The following is a 14,759-nucleotide window of genomic DNA, read 5'->3' as shown; positions in this document are numbered from 1 at the left end:
TTTTCTACTTTGTTCTCAGTATCTACTTCCTTCTCAAGAACTTGAGGGTTATCTGCATCAACTGAAGGATTACCATCCTTGTCCTTACCCTCATACACTTTTCTTGCATCCTCTTCACCCTTATGAATTGCATCCTCAACTCTAACTTCTTCTTGCACATTAAACTCTACTTGCTCAACTGTCTGAACTTCCAAGACAAAAGTAGTATCATCCATTGTCTTCTCGATTTTCCAGATTATCTTGTGATGACATGTTGTGAGATTTCGGATGAGATTCAACTTGTCCTTTTTACTGATTAACTTCATATTAATTCCCAATTAATGTTTTTGTCAAGATTTTCTCTGTTTCTTTTACAACCTCATCAGTTTTCTTGAACATGATTTTGTTCACTTTGGTTTTACTCCGAAACTCATTTTTTGCTAACTTGAGGATTATAACAACCTCCTCCTTAGAAATCATGGAGTATACTTTAACTAATACATATTCTCTTAATCTTTCTTCTTATGCTTTTGTAGCCTTTCATCTCATATCCAAAACTTTGTACAAACTCTTAATAATCTTAGACATTAATTCTATCAAGGCTTTTCTATATACATTCACATATTCTATAGTGGCTTCCTCTAAGGTTCTTTTACCGTTCTCATCAAAATTTTCATACCATTCTGATAATGGGTTCAAGTTACCATTCTTTACTACCTTTTTCACAATTTTATTTAGAGACATAAGAGGTTTAACTTCAAATTTTCCTTGCTTCATTACCTCATCAATTTCAGATGAATTTGATTTCTTGCTTGGCCTTTCTCTACTAGATAATTTCTGCTTTGAAACTTTGGTGACCTTAACTACTTTTTCCTTCACCTCCTTTATAGCTTCATGTGACTTAGTTTCTTCATCATCTATAATCACAACTCTTACTTGTTTCCTCTTTTTCTTTGCTTCACCAGATGATTTGGCTGATGGTTTAGGTTTGCTTGTAGGCTTTGTAGGATCGAATGAGGGAACAACACTTCTTGATTGCCTTGGTTTAGGTGTAGATTCTTCTAGTTTAGCATTCTCCTTCTTGACAGTCTATTATTTTGAGAGGATGTTCCTCTCTCTTGCTTTCCAGACCGCCTCCTTGGTTATTCCTATGCTCTCTGCAAGAGCCTCAACTTCCTTTCTTACTTTCTTCTGAATTACTGGCCTCTTAAACTGCTGATGCAAATTAAATTTTTTTTATTTGTATGTTTCAAATATATCCTCATTAGGATCCATCAATTTCCTCAACAAGTGTTGTGCATAGAGTTCCAATATCTTCTCTTCAACTTCATATCCCATAGGTAGAATCAATGAAGTTCTTGGTTCTACTACCTCCATCAAGCATTGATATGTGTCAACCATAAAACAGACTGTGTCCTAATATTTCTCCACTATGGACTGAGGGATCCTTTCCCTCTCATGTATTTCCTTATGGAAATTCTTGAAATAGCTCCATAAATTTTCATTCTGGACCTTAGAGTCACTATAATTATACAAATATTCTCCGATTGGAACTCCTACCGATCAGTCAAAGGCCCATTGCACCTACCCAATTCCTTCTACTCCATTCATAAAGTAGAAAAAAAAAACATAGGAGAAGAGTTCCATACTTGAAAGGATGTTTCTTGTTCTCTTTGATCTTCTTCAGATTCTTTATCAGCTCACTCTGGAGCAATTCACAGAGATCACACTTCTTGTTTTCTCTCATCATCTCATAAGTGACATATATTGCAGTTTCATAAACAAAATTCTCCCTGCTAGAGTAGTAAATCTTGTAACCCATCACCATAGGAGCAAATTTGATATCATTCTCTAGGATATCATTGATTGTCATTGCTCGTTTGTCAAATTTTGATCTGGTTGCATTTGTCACAATATCATTCTTCACAACCTTCAATGATGGTAACTCTTTGGATAAACTTAAACCAGTAAAGACTCTAATTACATTCTTCGTGATCTTGTGAGGCTTGTTTAGCGACATGAATTCATCATGCATTTTGCTTAATACATACTAGACCCATTTAGATTCTTCAAACATCAAGAATCTTACATACTATGTGAAACCCTTATCTTCCAACCCTTGAAATTCTAGTTTCAACATTGAACTCCTATCAGACAACTGATTATTGTATAGATTTAGCATGTGTGAGATTCCCAATTCCTCAACAAGACAATGGGTGTAAACACTAATATCTTCAATATGCAGAACATTGTAGGGAATAGATGAAAATGCACTTTTTAGATCATCTTCCATGGAGATAAATGGATGATATTTGAAGTTTGGTTGTGCACGCTTAGTGATATCAACAACAAGAGGGGTAGCTATACCAGATGTATCCATTTCGGAAATTTAAGACTTCAAACTTAAAAAGTTCTACTGATAAATACCTCGACCATTGGATTAGGGTTTTTTGTCAAAATGCCTGAGAAATATTCTTTCATGCTTTGGTTGCTGAAAATTATTCTTGTAGAGCTCTCCAAACTTCTTCTCTTCAACTGCAAAGTGAGAAATGAAGTGGTAAAATCACCTCTTATCCTCCTCATACCTATCTTTTAGGTATAATAAATGCACTTTGCCCTAATACTTTTAGATACTCTGTATTTTAAAAATAATTCTCCAAATCTTCAAATCCACTCAAAATCTTCTATAAATTCTTCAAACATATCTAGAATCATCAAATATCACTTCTGCAACCTACTGGAATTAGGCACATATCTCAAATAGGGGGTTTGTAAGATTTTCATGATAGTTTCTCCCAAGGTTGGATGCCTTGGCTTAGTTACCAGATGTAGTTCTAGCACCGCAATCAAGTGTGGATCCACCTCCTACTTCAGAATCACTCTTCTTAACCCAGGTCTTCTTTATCTAATCTTTGATCCCATCAACTTTCGCTTTCCCCTTCTCATCTTCCTTCACATTCTTATTCTTGTCTTCCAGACCTCTTCTATTCATGTTTTCTACTTTTGCAATACTGAGCAATGTGATCGGATTTGTTGCAAGCATAGAAAACAACATTTCCTTGCATAGGCCTGAAGTTCATCTGGTTTCCTCTTGATCTGCATTGATTAGCAACATGTCCAAACCTACCACATGCATAAAATTTGATATTTCTCCTTTTTTAAAATTTGTTCATCACACTTCTGCATTCATTTACTTATGACCATACTTTTTCGTTTAAAATAATTGTCTAGAGAAGGATGGACCATTATTATTCATCCTATTTCAGCATTGACTAGACATTTGACCAAATTTATTGCAAACAAAATAGTTACCATTGAACTTATGAGAATTAGGTTGTATTACTGGAGGCCTTCTTCAATTGTCCTTCTATTGTGCTGATTTGGAAATTTCACCTTTCTCAAATCCAAGACCTCTTGTGTCATTAGCATTCTTCTGGTTTTCAAGCATCTCATCAAGCTTGGTTGAGATGATTCAAAAATTCTCCTTGTACTCATTTGTAACTTCAAGATCAAATTTAAGAAGTTGGATCTTCTTTCCAAGTTCTTCCTCATATTCTCTAGCTTCTTGCAGTTCAAGTTTCACTTGTCCATTCTCATTCTCAAGTCTGCAACCTTCATCAAATTTGTCTTTTAGTAACTGAGCAAGATTTTCCTCATTCTTCTTCCTTTCCTCAATCTCTTTTGTCAATCTCATCACAATGGCTTCCATCTCATTCTTCTGGAAAACATTAGCTCTCTTAAGCCTCTCACATTCTTCTGCTTTCTCCTTCAAGGCTTCTTCATCAATGATTTGGATTTCTTTCTCCTTTAACTTATCAACAAGTTCCTTTCTCTTTTCCCTTGAGTTGTTCAACTGATCTTTCAATGATTCAATGAAGTTCTTAGCATCCCTAAGGTTTAATTTCACTTGCAGAACCTCAGATTGTGATTGACCAAGATCTTCAAGTGCAACAAGAAGCTGTTGTCTAAGACTACCAGAATCCATTGATTCACTTTCCCAGATCCTCCTCAAGTTGTTAGGATTATTTTGAGGAACTAGGCTATGATACCAATTTTTGAAATCAAGGAACACTGAGAGGGGGGGGTGAATCAGTGTTCTGTAGTTTTTAACATTCTTAATCTAATTCTGCAACCACTTAATGCAATTGAACAAAAGAAAGATGCAAACAAATAAACCAAATATCCACCACACCATAACACCAGGATTTATATATGGACAACCCACATGATGGGATTGAGACCCACATTATTAATATGCTATGTTAGAAGTATATAAATATTACATAAGGGGGAATGCACATGCATTCGGGCACACTGCCTAGAGCTCACTACTCAAATTACAATAAGGGCTACAACCTCAGAAGACTCACTGCCTTACAAAATGATTACAAAATATATTGGAATGATTTAACTGATAAACAACATCTACAAATGCCAAAATATAGTTCTAGTTAAGCACAAAACATTCAAGCTTACTCTGCTTTGCTACACTGCTCTATTTTGATATTTTGCATTATACCGGAGCACAAATCCTTCAATTGCGCATGTGAAACTACACAGAATTGCTCATAAAAACTTCCCACATAACCACTGATATATTAAATGATCATATCAATTGGTCTTATATATCCACAACATCAAGTTAGGTCTTCTTCATGTCGACTTCACGAACATGGTCAAGGATGAAATGTGTATACCAAGTCAACTCAATCCAATCCAAAACAATCATGTAGACCAAATAAATTTGTCCATACTCTTCCCACATGTCTCCTTAACATCCTCAAACAAAAAAAATCATCAAAATTACTCTGCACGATCCACACAATGAATATCCACACGTTACTGTTGATGAACACTGTTTTAACCAAAAACCCGTATACCGAACCTTCCAAATCACTCACGAATCATCACCAGAGGCCACAAACCTAAAATTAGGTAGATTACACATCCAAAATTCTTCTTTGAGATCTTCAACATCAAATACTCAACAAAATTGAACCACCAACCAAATTACAGTATATTACCAGATGTCATGTTCTATCTCACTAGACCTCACCGAACCTCAATCTCTCTTCCGGTATGAATGAATCATGAACCGCGGATTGGATATCTGACTCTAGTTGCCATAAATGATAACATATAAACAACAATGCAGTGTTTCTTGCAAACAAAACAAATGTTGTTGGAGAGATATAACACCTACCCCATTTCAATTTGGGACCCATTTTAGAGGGACTAGGGCATTTTGGGGTGCCCTAGTCCAAATCAGGGAATCCAATGCCTTGGTACTTCTACAAAAAAAGACCAAAATAAGCAGCTAGGGGGAGGGTATCTGATGAAAGGACCCACCGAAGGGTGTTCATGACATCAAAGTTGGATAATAGGGTCAAATCGGACCTAGAGGGGATGGGGATGAGACATGCTAAAGTAGGAGCACAAACATGAGGTGTAAATTGGATCAGTTACAATTTAGGATGCTATAGGAGTATATTAGAATTGAGGATTTAGTCATGCTAGTTCACACCATCTTTGGTCTTACCTCAGGACTTGATGAATCACAAATGTATGTGTCCCTTCACAAATTTAAAGAATTTTTAAAGAAGTCTAATGAAAAAGAAGTGTTTTGTGATGCTTAGTAGTTTCTATCATGCTTTTTAGGTTTTAATTTTCTTTTTTGTTTTTGACATTTTACATGTCTATTTGTACATATATAATTACATGTAAAGAAAGTACAAGTCCTAAACCAAATTGGATTGTACTTTGAATAAGTCAAAGGAGTTGTAGGATCCCTAGATTTTCTTAAGGCTTTAAACTATATAAAGGAGAGACATTATTGTAAATATTCATCTTTTGGCTAATGTATCAAAACTCTGCCAGATTGTAGAGCTTTCTAAGACTTTGTGCTTTCAAGTGAAATCTAAAAATTTAATAAAAAAAGAAATAGAGTTGTATTTGTCTTGGATTCATTTTATTTTATGGAGAGATTGTTCTTATGTCATTCTTTCCATATCATCTTTAAAGATTAAATTGTGCAGTGTAAGAAAATTGTTACAGTAAGGGACTATACAAAGATACAATATTGTAGAATTTGAGTTATAGTAATTTATTGGGAATTATTTATTTGTAAGTGATAACATGGTGAATACTTTGTGCTACATCTGGTTATTGTTTAGAGTAGTAAAATTTGTGATAGATACGAAGAGACTTTGATGTATCTATATACCATGTAATTTAATTTCAAGGATCAGTTGGAACAATCGCGCAAGACTTTGGGCTTACAAAGGTTTCTTAGTTATTGTAGATTTGGAGGTACATCTTTTGGTCATTCTTTCATTTGGCTGAAATTTATATCGATTATCATTATTAAAATTAGTACATCTTGTAATTTGTGACTTGCTGTAAAAGTAGGTAGACACTGTAGTTTGAGTTGATAACTCATTTCATCATTTAAATTGTCTATGAATATTTTCATCTTTTCCTTTTCAGGTACATCTTGTGGGTACCTTGAGACCATACGTCTCCATCATTATAAGAATACCATGAATGTTTCATTGTTTTTTTTCTTTGTATTGCATATGTCAAGCATGATAACCTCATGTTGGATATTGTAGAAGTATTGTGTGATGAATTTATTTGCCAACTCATTGAATAATCTAATGGGAGGTGTGAGTTTTGACAACCACTCCATTGTTTTCCCTCTCAAAATTCTTGGGAATAGCCTCATCATGTATCGATCGTTATGAGAAAACTCCAAGCTCATAGTACATAATTCCCTAATATGATCATGAGGATCACTCTTACAATTGTATTGGTCATACTTTGGTATATCTGAATTTGGTGGGAAAGGTATCATGTTTAGCCTCCTATCAAAAGGGTAAGGACAAATGTCTTCCAAAGAATACCTCATCGTAGACAATTGTTGCATATCTTGCATTTGTCATTGGAGTGCTTGAAGTTGTTGTGTAATGTTAGCTAAGGGAACATTTTCTTCATTGGACCTTCAATGACGAGCATCCCCTTATTCACTAATGTCATTATGATCACACGTATTGTCTTGGTTGCGGGTGTTGTCTTGGGTGTCATCTCCTCTTAAGTGTTCTTGATTTTGAGTGTTGAATGTGTAGGCCCTTGACCTTGTTCTTGTGATTCTTTCATTCCTTGAATTTTCTATGTCAAAATCCTTAGGCATCTTGACTCCTTTTCTATTTAGCATGAGGAGGTATTTTTTTTTGTTTGTTTCTATAAGCCTTTCCATGAGATTTTGGAAGGCGACACTTTATTGGCATTGTTGGTTAGATTTTGGTTGTGGATCCAATTCTTTGCCTTTTCGAGATAGAGTGACAACGGGCATCAATATATTTCTATAGTAGTGAATTCCTCCTCTTCTAACGAGGTTCTTGGTAGAGTTGGTGTCTCAGGCCGAGCCTCGTTGTAAGTGATGCAAATTCTTGGAAATAAGGTAGGATTGATCTTTCCCCCTTTGTTAAGGCGTTGATTGAATGCTTCTTTCTAAATGTAAGCCCTACTTCTCAAAGGTTCTTTGTCAAACTCGTTGGTTTTCCTTGAAGGTACAATTGCATATGACACAAGAAAATGTGATGTGATGCAAAGTGTTGATGGTTGATGTAGAGGAACTTTCTCCTCTTGATAAGTGCCATAAGACTAGGTTGTCTCTTCTTCAACGCAGTCTTTTGACGAAGACTTCTTCTCAAAATATGGGGAGTGGTCATACAAATGATCAAAGAGTGTTGATTTTTATGGTTGATATGGATAATTCATTTCAAATACTCAATCTTACTAAGTCGAATAGAGGGTTTGTTCGATAGGCCCCTATAACAAAGTGCGTCAAATGATATGGATAAAGTCTCTCAATATGGAAACTTGATTTGACTAACTTGAATATCTAGCTAAGTATTGTTGTTGAGATAGCTAGATGATAAACTCTTGATCACTTGGTTTTTATACTCCTCTAAATTGGTTGGATGAAAATATTGACTAAAGATTGTTGAAACGTTGATAACCACCTCCAAATGTGCTTTGTTGGACTTAAAAACTTCTTTCACTTATGATCTCTCTTTTTTTTGAACTGATTTTTGAGCTTGATTTTTGGACATTTTTGCAAGATATTTTATCATTTATGACAAGAATACATAGCACACATGACGACAATGGTCATCCTAATGCTAAACATTGAGTGCATGTTCTTTTGAGGATGTGTTCAAATCCCTGATATTTTCATTGGTTTGGATACAAATAAGACACACCAAGTAGACTCTTTATTCAAAGGTCATTGACAATATCAGAGCCCACTAGTCTTGATACTCCATCAACTCAAACAACCTTGTCACCCCCTAGAGGACGCCCGTTTTTTTGCCTTTTTCCAGAAATTAACCCAAAGTGAATTGCTTCACAATTAGGTAGTTATCTTGGGAGATATATGGTGAGTAATCTTGGGGGTGGATTCTTCCCCACCCTTGCACTATGATATTGCCAATGTATGGCAACTGACTCGACTCAAAGCTTCTACTTCTATGGTTCGTAATAAGGATTCCATTCGAAGTGACAAATTATAAACTCAATTAAGAGGCTTCTCAACCTTTAAAACAAAGGCTTTTCACATCACAAGGATACTAGGGGAAGGCTATCAAATACACACTTCCTTTGGAGTGGATTTTCATTAGCCTCCACATTTGATTATAGTGGGTTGGTAAATTGGTGATAAAGCCGTTGCCCACTTGGGTCGTACCCTTCTCACTAGCCCCCTCAAGGCTTCGGGAAGGTAGACCCTCTAAAGGATTTAATTTTCTTGAAAGTAAAGAAAGCATGAAAAAGAGTGGGTTTGGCTTTTTGGTCACCCAATTAAGGGGAGAGCATATATCTACCACTTTCGAGACACGAAATACAAGTGTTCTTTTTACCCTTTCATAGCAATGTGATCTATCCTCCATTTGGAGATGTTTCTCCAACAAGCATGGTGTTTATTTTAGTCCCAGATGGAAATTGGTTTTGTAACTATGAAATAGAAATCTTGGTCAAAGAAATGAAAGCACGTTGCTTGAAAATAAATCACTTTGCAAGAATGGACAAGTTGATTGTTCTTTTTAACTTGCAAAAATAGGGTTGATTGTGCTTTTTATTCTCTTTGCAAGAAATTGAAATTAGTTTTGTCCTTTTTAAGATCACCAAATTTGAAGTGTTTTTCCCTAATCCTGGAAGAAAATAAAGTGTTTGATTTGTTGTTCTTTTTACCTTGCAATGAGATTATTTTTAAGCCCAAAGGAAAATATAGTTGATTTTAAGCCCCAAAAAAAGATGAGGTTCTTTTTAATCCAAAGAAAAAATGAGTTATTTTTATCCAACTTTAAAAAGCTAGAAAGAAATCACAAATCTTAATTCTAACTCCAACTTGTAAGAAACTGTTAAAACCTACAAGGAAAGAAGTTAGTGAAAAATCAAAACCTTTGGTGGGATTACACAAGCCTAAATTCAAAATTTGGTTACAAATCTGCCACTCTGTCTCATATGTGCAAAAACAGAGATCAAATGCGCTAAAAGACATGTTAAATGCGTGACAGAATCTAGCATTTGCGCTAAAATAACTACTAGATGCGCGACAAAATTGATCAAATGCACTAAAAGAAGTTACATATGTGCTAAAATATCTGTTGTATGCACCACATAATTGGTCATATGTGCTGAAACAGAGGTTATATGCACTAAAATAATTTTTGTATGCACTGGAAAAACTGTCAAATGATCTAAATTATGGACAACATTTTCTGGGCGTGAACCTGCGGAAAAAAGTGTTAGAAATTTTAAGATTTTAGGGGTCAAGCCCCACGGTGGGCACCAAAGATGTATGCCAGAAGTGTGGTATCAGTTTGCAAGAGGGGAAAACATCTCCAACATACACATGAAACATTTCATTAGAGTTAGAAATCACAAAATAAGTTAGTGAACCAAAAAACCTCAAAGTCGTTCCATGCTCCTCTATCCCTAAAGATCTTCAAGATTCAAGGTGGCCCTCACTTGGAAGAGCACTTGATCTCTTAGATGGCAACCTAGAGAATGAGATTTTAATAATGATTCTAAGATCAAAATGGATGCAACAAAGATCCTAGTGAATAGCTAAGAAGATGATATGAAAACTAAGGATGCAAGATGCAAAACTAGATATGATCAAGATGAATCTATGTCAATTCCAAATTGAAGATTAAGATGAACTAAGTAAGCTAGATGAAGATGAAAAATAAGTAATTGATATGAAATTAAGCTAACTAAAATGACCTAAAGCATGATGTAAATGCTAAGTGCTATAATGTTAATGCTTGAAGACTTGGATGCTTGAAGGTGACCAATGAGCTCCTTTGATAACTTGCAAAAGACTATAATTTTGATGCATAAGATGGGGATCCTTGAATTGAAGAAATGAGCTCTATTTATAGGCAAAATAGAGAAATGGATGGTTGAGATTGAGTAATCTCAACAAGGGCTAGGATTGAAAGTTATCAATCCAAGGGAAAGATTCAATCCAATCCCAAGTTGACAAATGTCACCTTGAGAGGGCTTGAGAGGATGATAAACATGGATTAGATGCTAAGAAAGAAATTAGGGATAACCTCAAGGAGTGAAATCATTGGATAACGTCATTATCTAGGGAGGCATGCTATTACCCAAGAGGTAAACTCTTATGCAACATGGGAAAATGATTAAAGGGACAACCGTCATGGCTAAGGGGTGTGGGCTTGTAAGAGACATTAAATGCCTTTTGAAGACTTTGGAGGCTAACTTGCCAAAAGAGAAAAACCACTAGTGGTTTATGCAAGAGCCTTACATGCTTGGAAGACTCAATAAGTTATCTTGTTGATTTATAGATAAAGTCTTAAATGCATTTTGAAGACTTTCTTCCAAATTAGGAGAAGTGACTCCCCCAAATTTAGGGAAAGGACATGATTCAGAGATTAGACATGATTAGGATGGGATTAGGAGGTTTCTAGAAGGATGATTATGGAGGCAAGTGGGAGATGTAGGATTTTTCAAGTGGGTGAGGAAAATAGGATTTTTAGTTAAATTAAAATGATTTAATTTAGCCAAATGGGATGAAACTTGCATTTGTAGGATTTTGCAAGTGGGGGAGACTATTCACAAATAAATAATGATTTATTTATTTGCAAAGGGTATTTTCAATTAAATGTGAATTTAATCAGAAGGGGAAAAAGGGATTTTAATCAAATAAATAAGATTTATTCAGTCAAATGGCTAAGGGTATTTAATCAAACCTTAGTTTAATTAATAGGTTAGGCTAGAAGAAGGAGATTTAATCAAATCTTTAATTTGATTAAAAGGTCAATTAGAGGAATAGGGATATTTATTAAATCTTAATTTAATTAATTGGAAGAATTAGGGATAATTAAATGAATAAAATCCACTTAATTCATTGTGAAACCTTTAGGTGTCTATAATTAGCAACATGTCCAAACCTACCACATGCATAACATTTGACATTTCTCCAATTTTCAAAGTTGTTCATCACACTTCTGCATTCATTTGACTTATGACCATACTTGTTGCATTTAAAACATTGGTCGGAGAAGGATGGACCATTATTCTTCATCCCATTTCTGCATTTACTAGCCATGTCACCAAATTTATTGCAAACAAAATAGTTACCATTGAACTTATGAGTATTAGGTTGCATTCCTAGAGGCCTTCTTCAATTATCCTTTTGTTGCGCTGATTTGGAGATTTCACCTTTCTCAAATCCAATACCTCTTGTGTCATTAGCATTCTTTTGGCTTTCAAGCATCTCATCAAGCTTGGATGAGCTGATCCAGAACTTCTCCTTGTACTCATTTGCAGCTTCAAGATCAAATTTAAGAATTAGGATCTGCTTTCCAAGTTCTTCCTCATGTTCTCTAGCTTCTTGCAGGTCAAGTTTCAGTTTTCCATTCTTATTCTCAAGTCTGCAACATTCATCGGATTTGTCTTTTAGTAACTGAGCAAGATTTTCCTCATTCTTCTACCTTTCCTCAATCTATTTTGTCAATATCATCACAATGGCTTCCATCTCATTCTCCTGAACAACATTAGCACTAGCAAGCCTCTCACATTCTTCTGCCTTCTCCTTCAAGGCTTCTTCATCAACGATTCTGCTTTCTTTCTCCTTTAACTTATCAACAAGTTTCTTTCTCTTTTCCCTTGACTTGTTTAGCTGATCTTTCAATGATTCAATGAAGTTCTTAGCATCCCTAAGGTTTACTTTCACTTGCAGAACCTCAGATTGTGATTGATCAAGTTCTTCAAGTGCAACAAGAAGCTGTTGTCTAAGACCACCAGAATCCATTGATTCACTTTCCCAAATCCTCCTCAAGGTGTTAGGCTTCTTCCAAGGAACTAGGCTCTGATACCAATTGTTGGAATCAAGGAACACTGAGAGGGGGGGTGAATCAGTGTTATGCAATTTTAACATTCTTAATCTGATTCTATAACCACTTAATACAACTAAACAAAAGAAAGATGCAAACATATAAACCAAATATCCACCACACCATAACACCAGGATTTATATGTGGAAAACCTAGTTAAGGGGAAAACCACAGTGGGATTGAGACCCACAATATTAATATACTATGTTAGATGTATAGAAATATTACATAAGGGGGAATGCACATGCATTTAGGCACACTGCCTAGAGTTCACTGCTCAAATTACAGTAAGGGCTACAACCCCGGAAGGCTTAGTGCTTTATAAAATGATTACAAAAGATAATTAAAAAGTTTGAACTAATAAACGACATCTACAAATGCCAAAATATAGTTCCTCTTAAGCACAAAACATTCAAGCTTACTCTTCTTTGCTACACTGCTGTGTTTTGATATTTTGCATTATATTGAAGCACAAATCCTTCGATCGCACATGTGAAATTGCACACAATCGCTCATACAAACTTCCCACATAACAATCGATATATTAAATGATCATATTAATTGGTCTTATATATCTGCAATATCAAGTTACGTCTTCTTCATGTCGGCTTCAGGAACACGGTAAAGAATGAAATGTGTATACCACGTCGGCTCAATCCAATCCAAAATAATCATGCAAATCAAATAAAGTTGTCCACACGCTTCCCACATGTCGGCTTAACATCCTCAAACACAAACAATCATCAAAATTACTCTGCACGATCCACATAATGAATATCCACATGTTACTATTGATGAACACTATTCTAACCAAAAACCTGTATGCTAGACCTTCCAACTCACTCAAGAATCATCATCGAATGCCACAAACCTTAAATAAGGTAGATTACACATCCATAATTCTTCTTCAAGATCTGCAACATCAAATACTCAATACAACTGAACCACCAACCAAATTACAATACATTACCAGATGTCTTGTTATATCTCACTGGACCTCACCAAACCTCAATCTCTCTTCTGATATGAATGAATCATGAATTGCAGATTGAATATTGACTCTAGTTGCTATCAATGAAAACATTTGAACAAAAATGCAATGTTTCTTGCCAAAAAAATCAAATGCTATTGGAGAGATATAACACCTGCCCCATTTCAAAATGGGACCCATTTTAGAGGGACCAGGGCATTTTGGGGTGGCCAAGTCCAAACTAGGGCATTCGATGCCCTGGTACTTCTACAAACAAGACCGAAATAAGAAGATAGTGGGTAGGGTATCCCATGATGGGACCCACCGAAGGGTGTTCATGACATCAAATTTGGATAATAGGGTCAAACCGAACCTAGAGAGGGGATGGGGATGATACATGCTAAAGTAGGAGCACAAACAAGAGGTGTAAATTGGACCAGTTACAATTTAGGATGCTATAGTGGTATATTAGAATTGAGGATTTAGTCATACTAGTTCACATCATATTTGGTCTTACCTCAAGACTTGATAAATCACAAATGTATGTGTCCCTTCACAGATTTGAAGAATTTTTGAAGAATAATTCTAATGAAGAAGAAATGTTTTGTGATACTAAGTAGTTTTTGTTATGTTTTTTAGGTTGTAATTTGATTTTTGTTTTTGACATTTTACATGTCTATTTGTACATATATAATTACATGTAAAGAAAGTACAAGTCCTAAACCAAATTGGATTGTACTTTGAATAAGTCAAAGGAGTTGTAGGATCCCTAGATTTTTTGAAGGCTCTAAACTATATAAAGGAGAGACCTTATTGTATTACATTCATCTTTTGGCTAATGTATCGAAACTCTTCCAGAAATAGAGTTGTATTTGTCTTGGATTCATGTTATTTTATGGCAAGATTATTCTTATGTCATTCTTTCCATATCATCTTTAAAGATTAAATTGTGCAATGTAAGAAAATTGTTAGACTAAGGGATTGTACAAAGATACAATATTGTAGACTTTGAGCTATAGTATTTTATTGGGAATTATTTATTTGTAATTGATAACACGGTGAGTACTTTGTGCTACATCTGGTTATTGTTTAGAGTAGTAAAAATTGTGATAGATATGAAGAGACTTTGAGGTATCTATATACCATGTAATTTAATTTCAAGAATCAGTTGGAACAACCATGCAAGACTTTGGGATTACAAAGGTTTCTTAGTTATTGTAGATTTGCTGATACATCTTTTGGTCATTCTTTCCTTTGGCTGAAATTTATATCAATTATCATTATTAAAATTAGTACATCTTGTAATTTGTGTCTTGCTGTAAAGGAGAAAATCCATTCTGAAGAAGAGAATTAGATAAACACTAATTCTGAAAAAAGAGCTTGTG

At 35.0% G+C, this 14,759-nt stretch overlaps 1 protein-coding gene across 1 annotated transcript; it reads right to left on the bottom strand.

Moving 5' to 3' along the window:
- Positions 1–519: 519 nt before the first annotated feature.
- LOC131860308 (uncharacterized) lies at positions 520–12,322 on the bottom strand. Its single transcript, XM_059214705.1, has 2 exons — positions 12,035–12,322; positions 520–1,068 (listed from the first exon to the last, which is right to left on the bottom strand). The coding sequence occupies exons 1-2, from the start codon at positions 12,320–12,322 to the stop codon at positions 520–522; spliced, it is 837 nt and encodes a 278-aa protein (XP_059070688.1).
- Positions 12,323–14,759: the final 2,437 nt, after the last annotated feature.

The sequence above is a fragment of the Cryptomeria japonica genome, chromosome 11 (assembly GCF_030272615.1).
Source record: "Cryptomeria japonica chromosome 11, Sugi_1.0, whole genome shotgun sequence".
In the NCBI taxonomy this organism is placed as follows: Eukaryota; Viridiplantae; Streptophyta; class Pinopsida; order Cupressales; family Cupressaceae; genus Cryptomeria; species Cryptomeria japonica.
This window is presented reverse-complemented; position numbering and strand designations above follow the sequence as displayed.

What these genes read in the sequence shown, in the direction of transcription:
- LOC131860308 (XM_059214705.1), bottom strand. Translation starts at nt 12,322, where the DNA reads ATGGATTCTGGTGGTCTTAGACAACAGCTTCTTGTTGCACTTGAAGAA. An exon ending in AGAATGAGATGGAAGCCATT is followed by an intron (nt 1,069 to 12,034) that starts GTGATGATATTG and finishes TCAAAATAATAG; the next exon opens with ACTGTCAAGAAGGAGAATGC.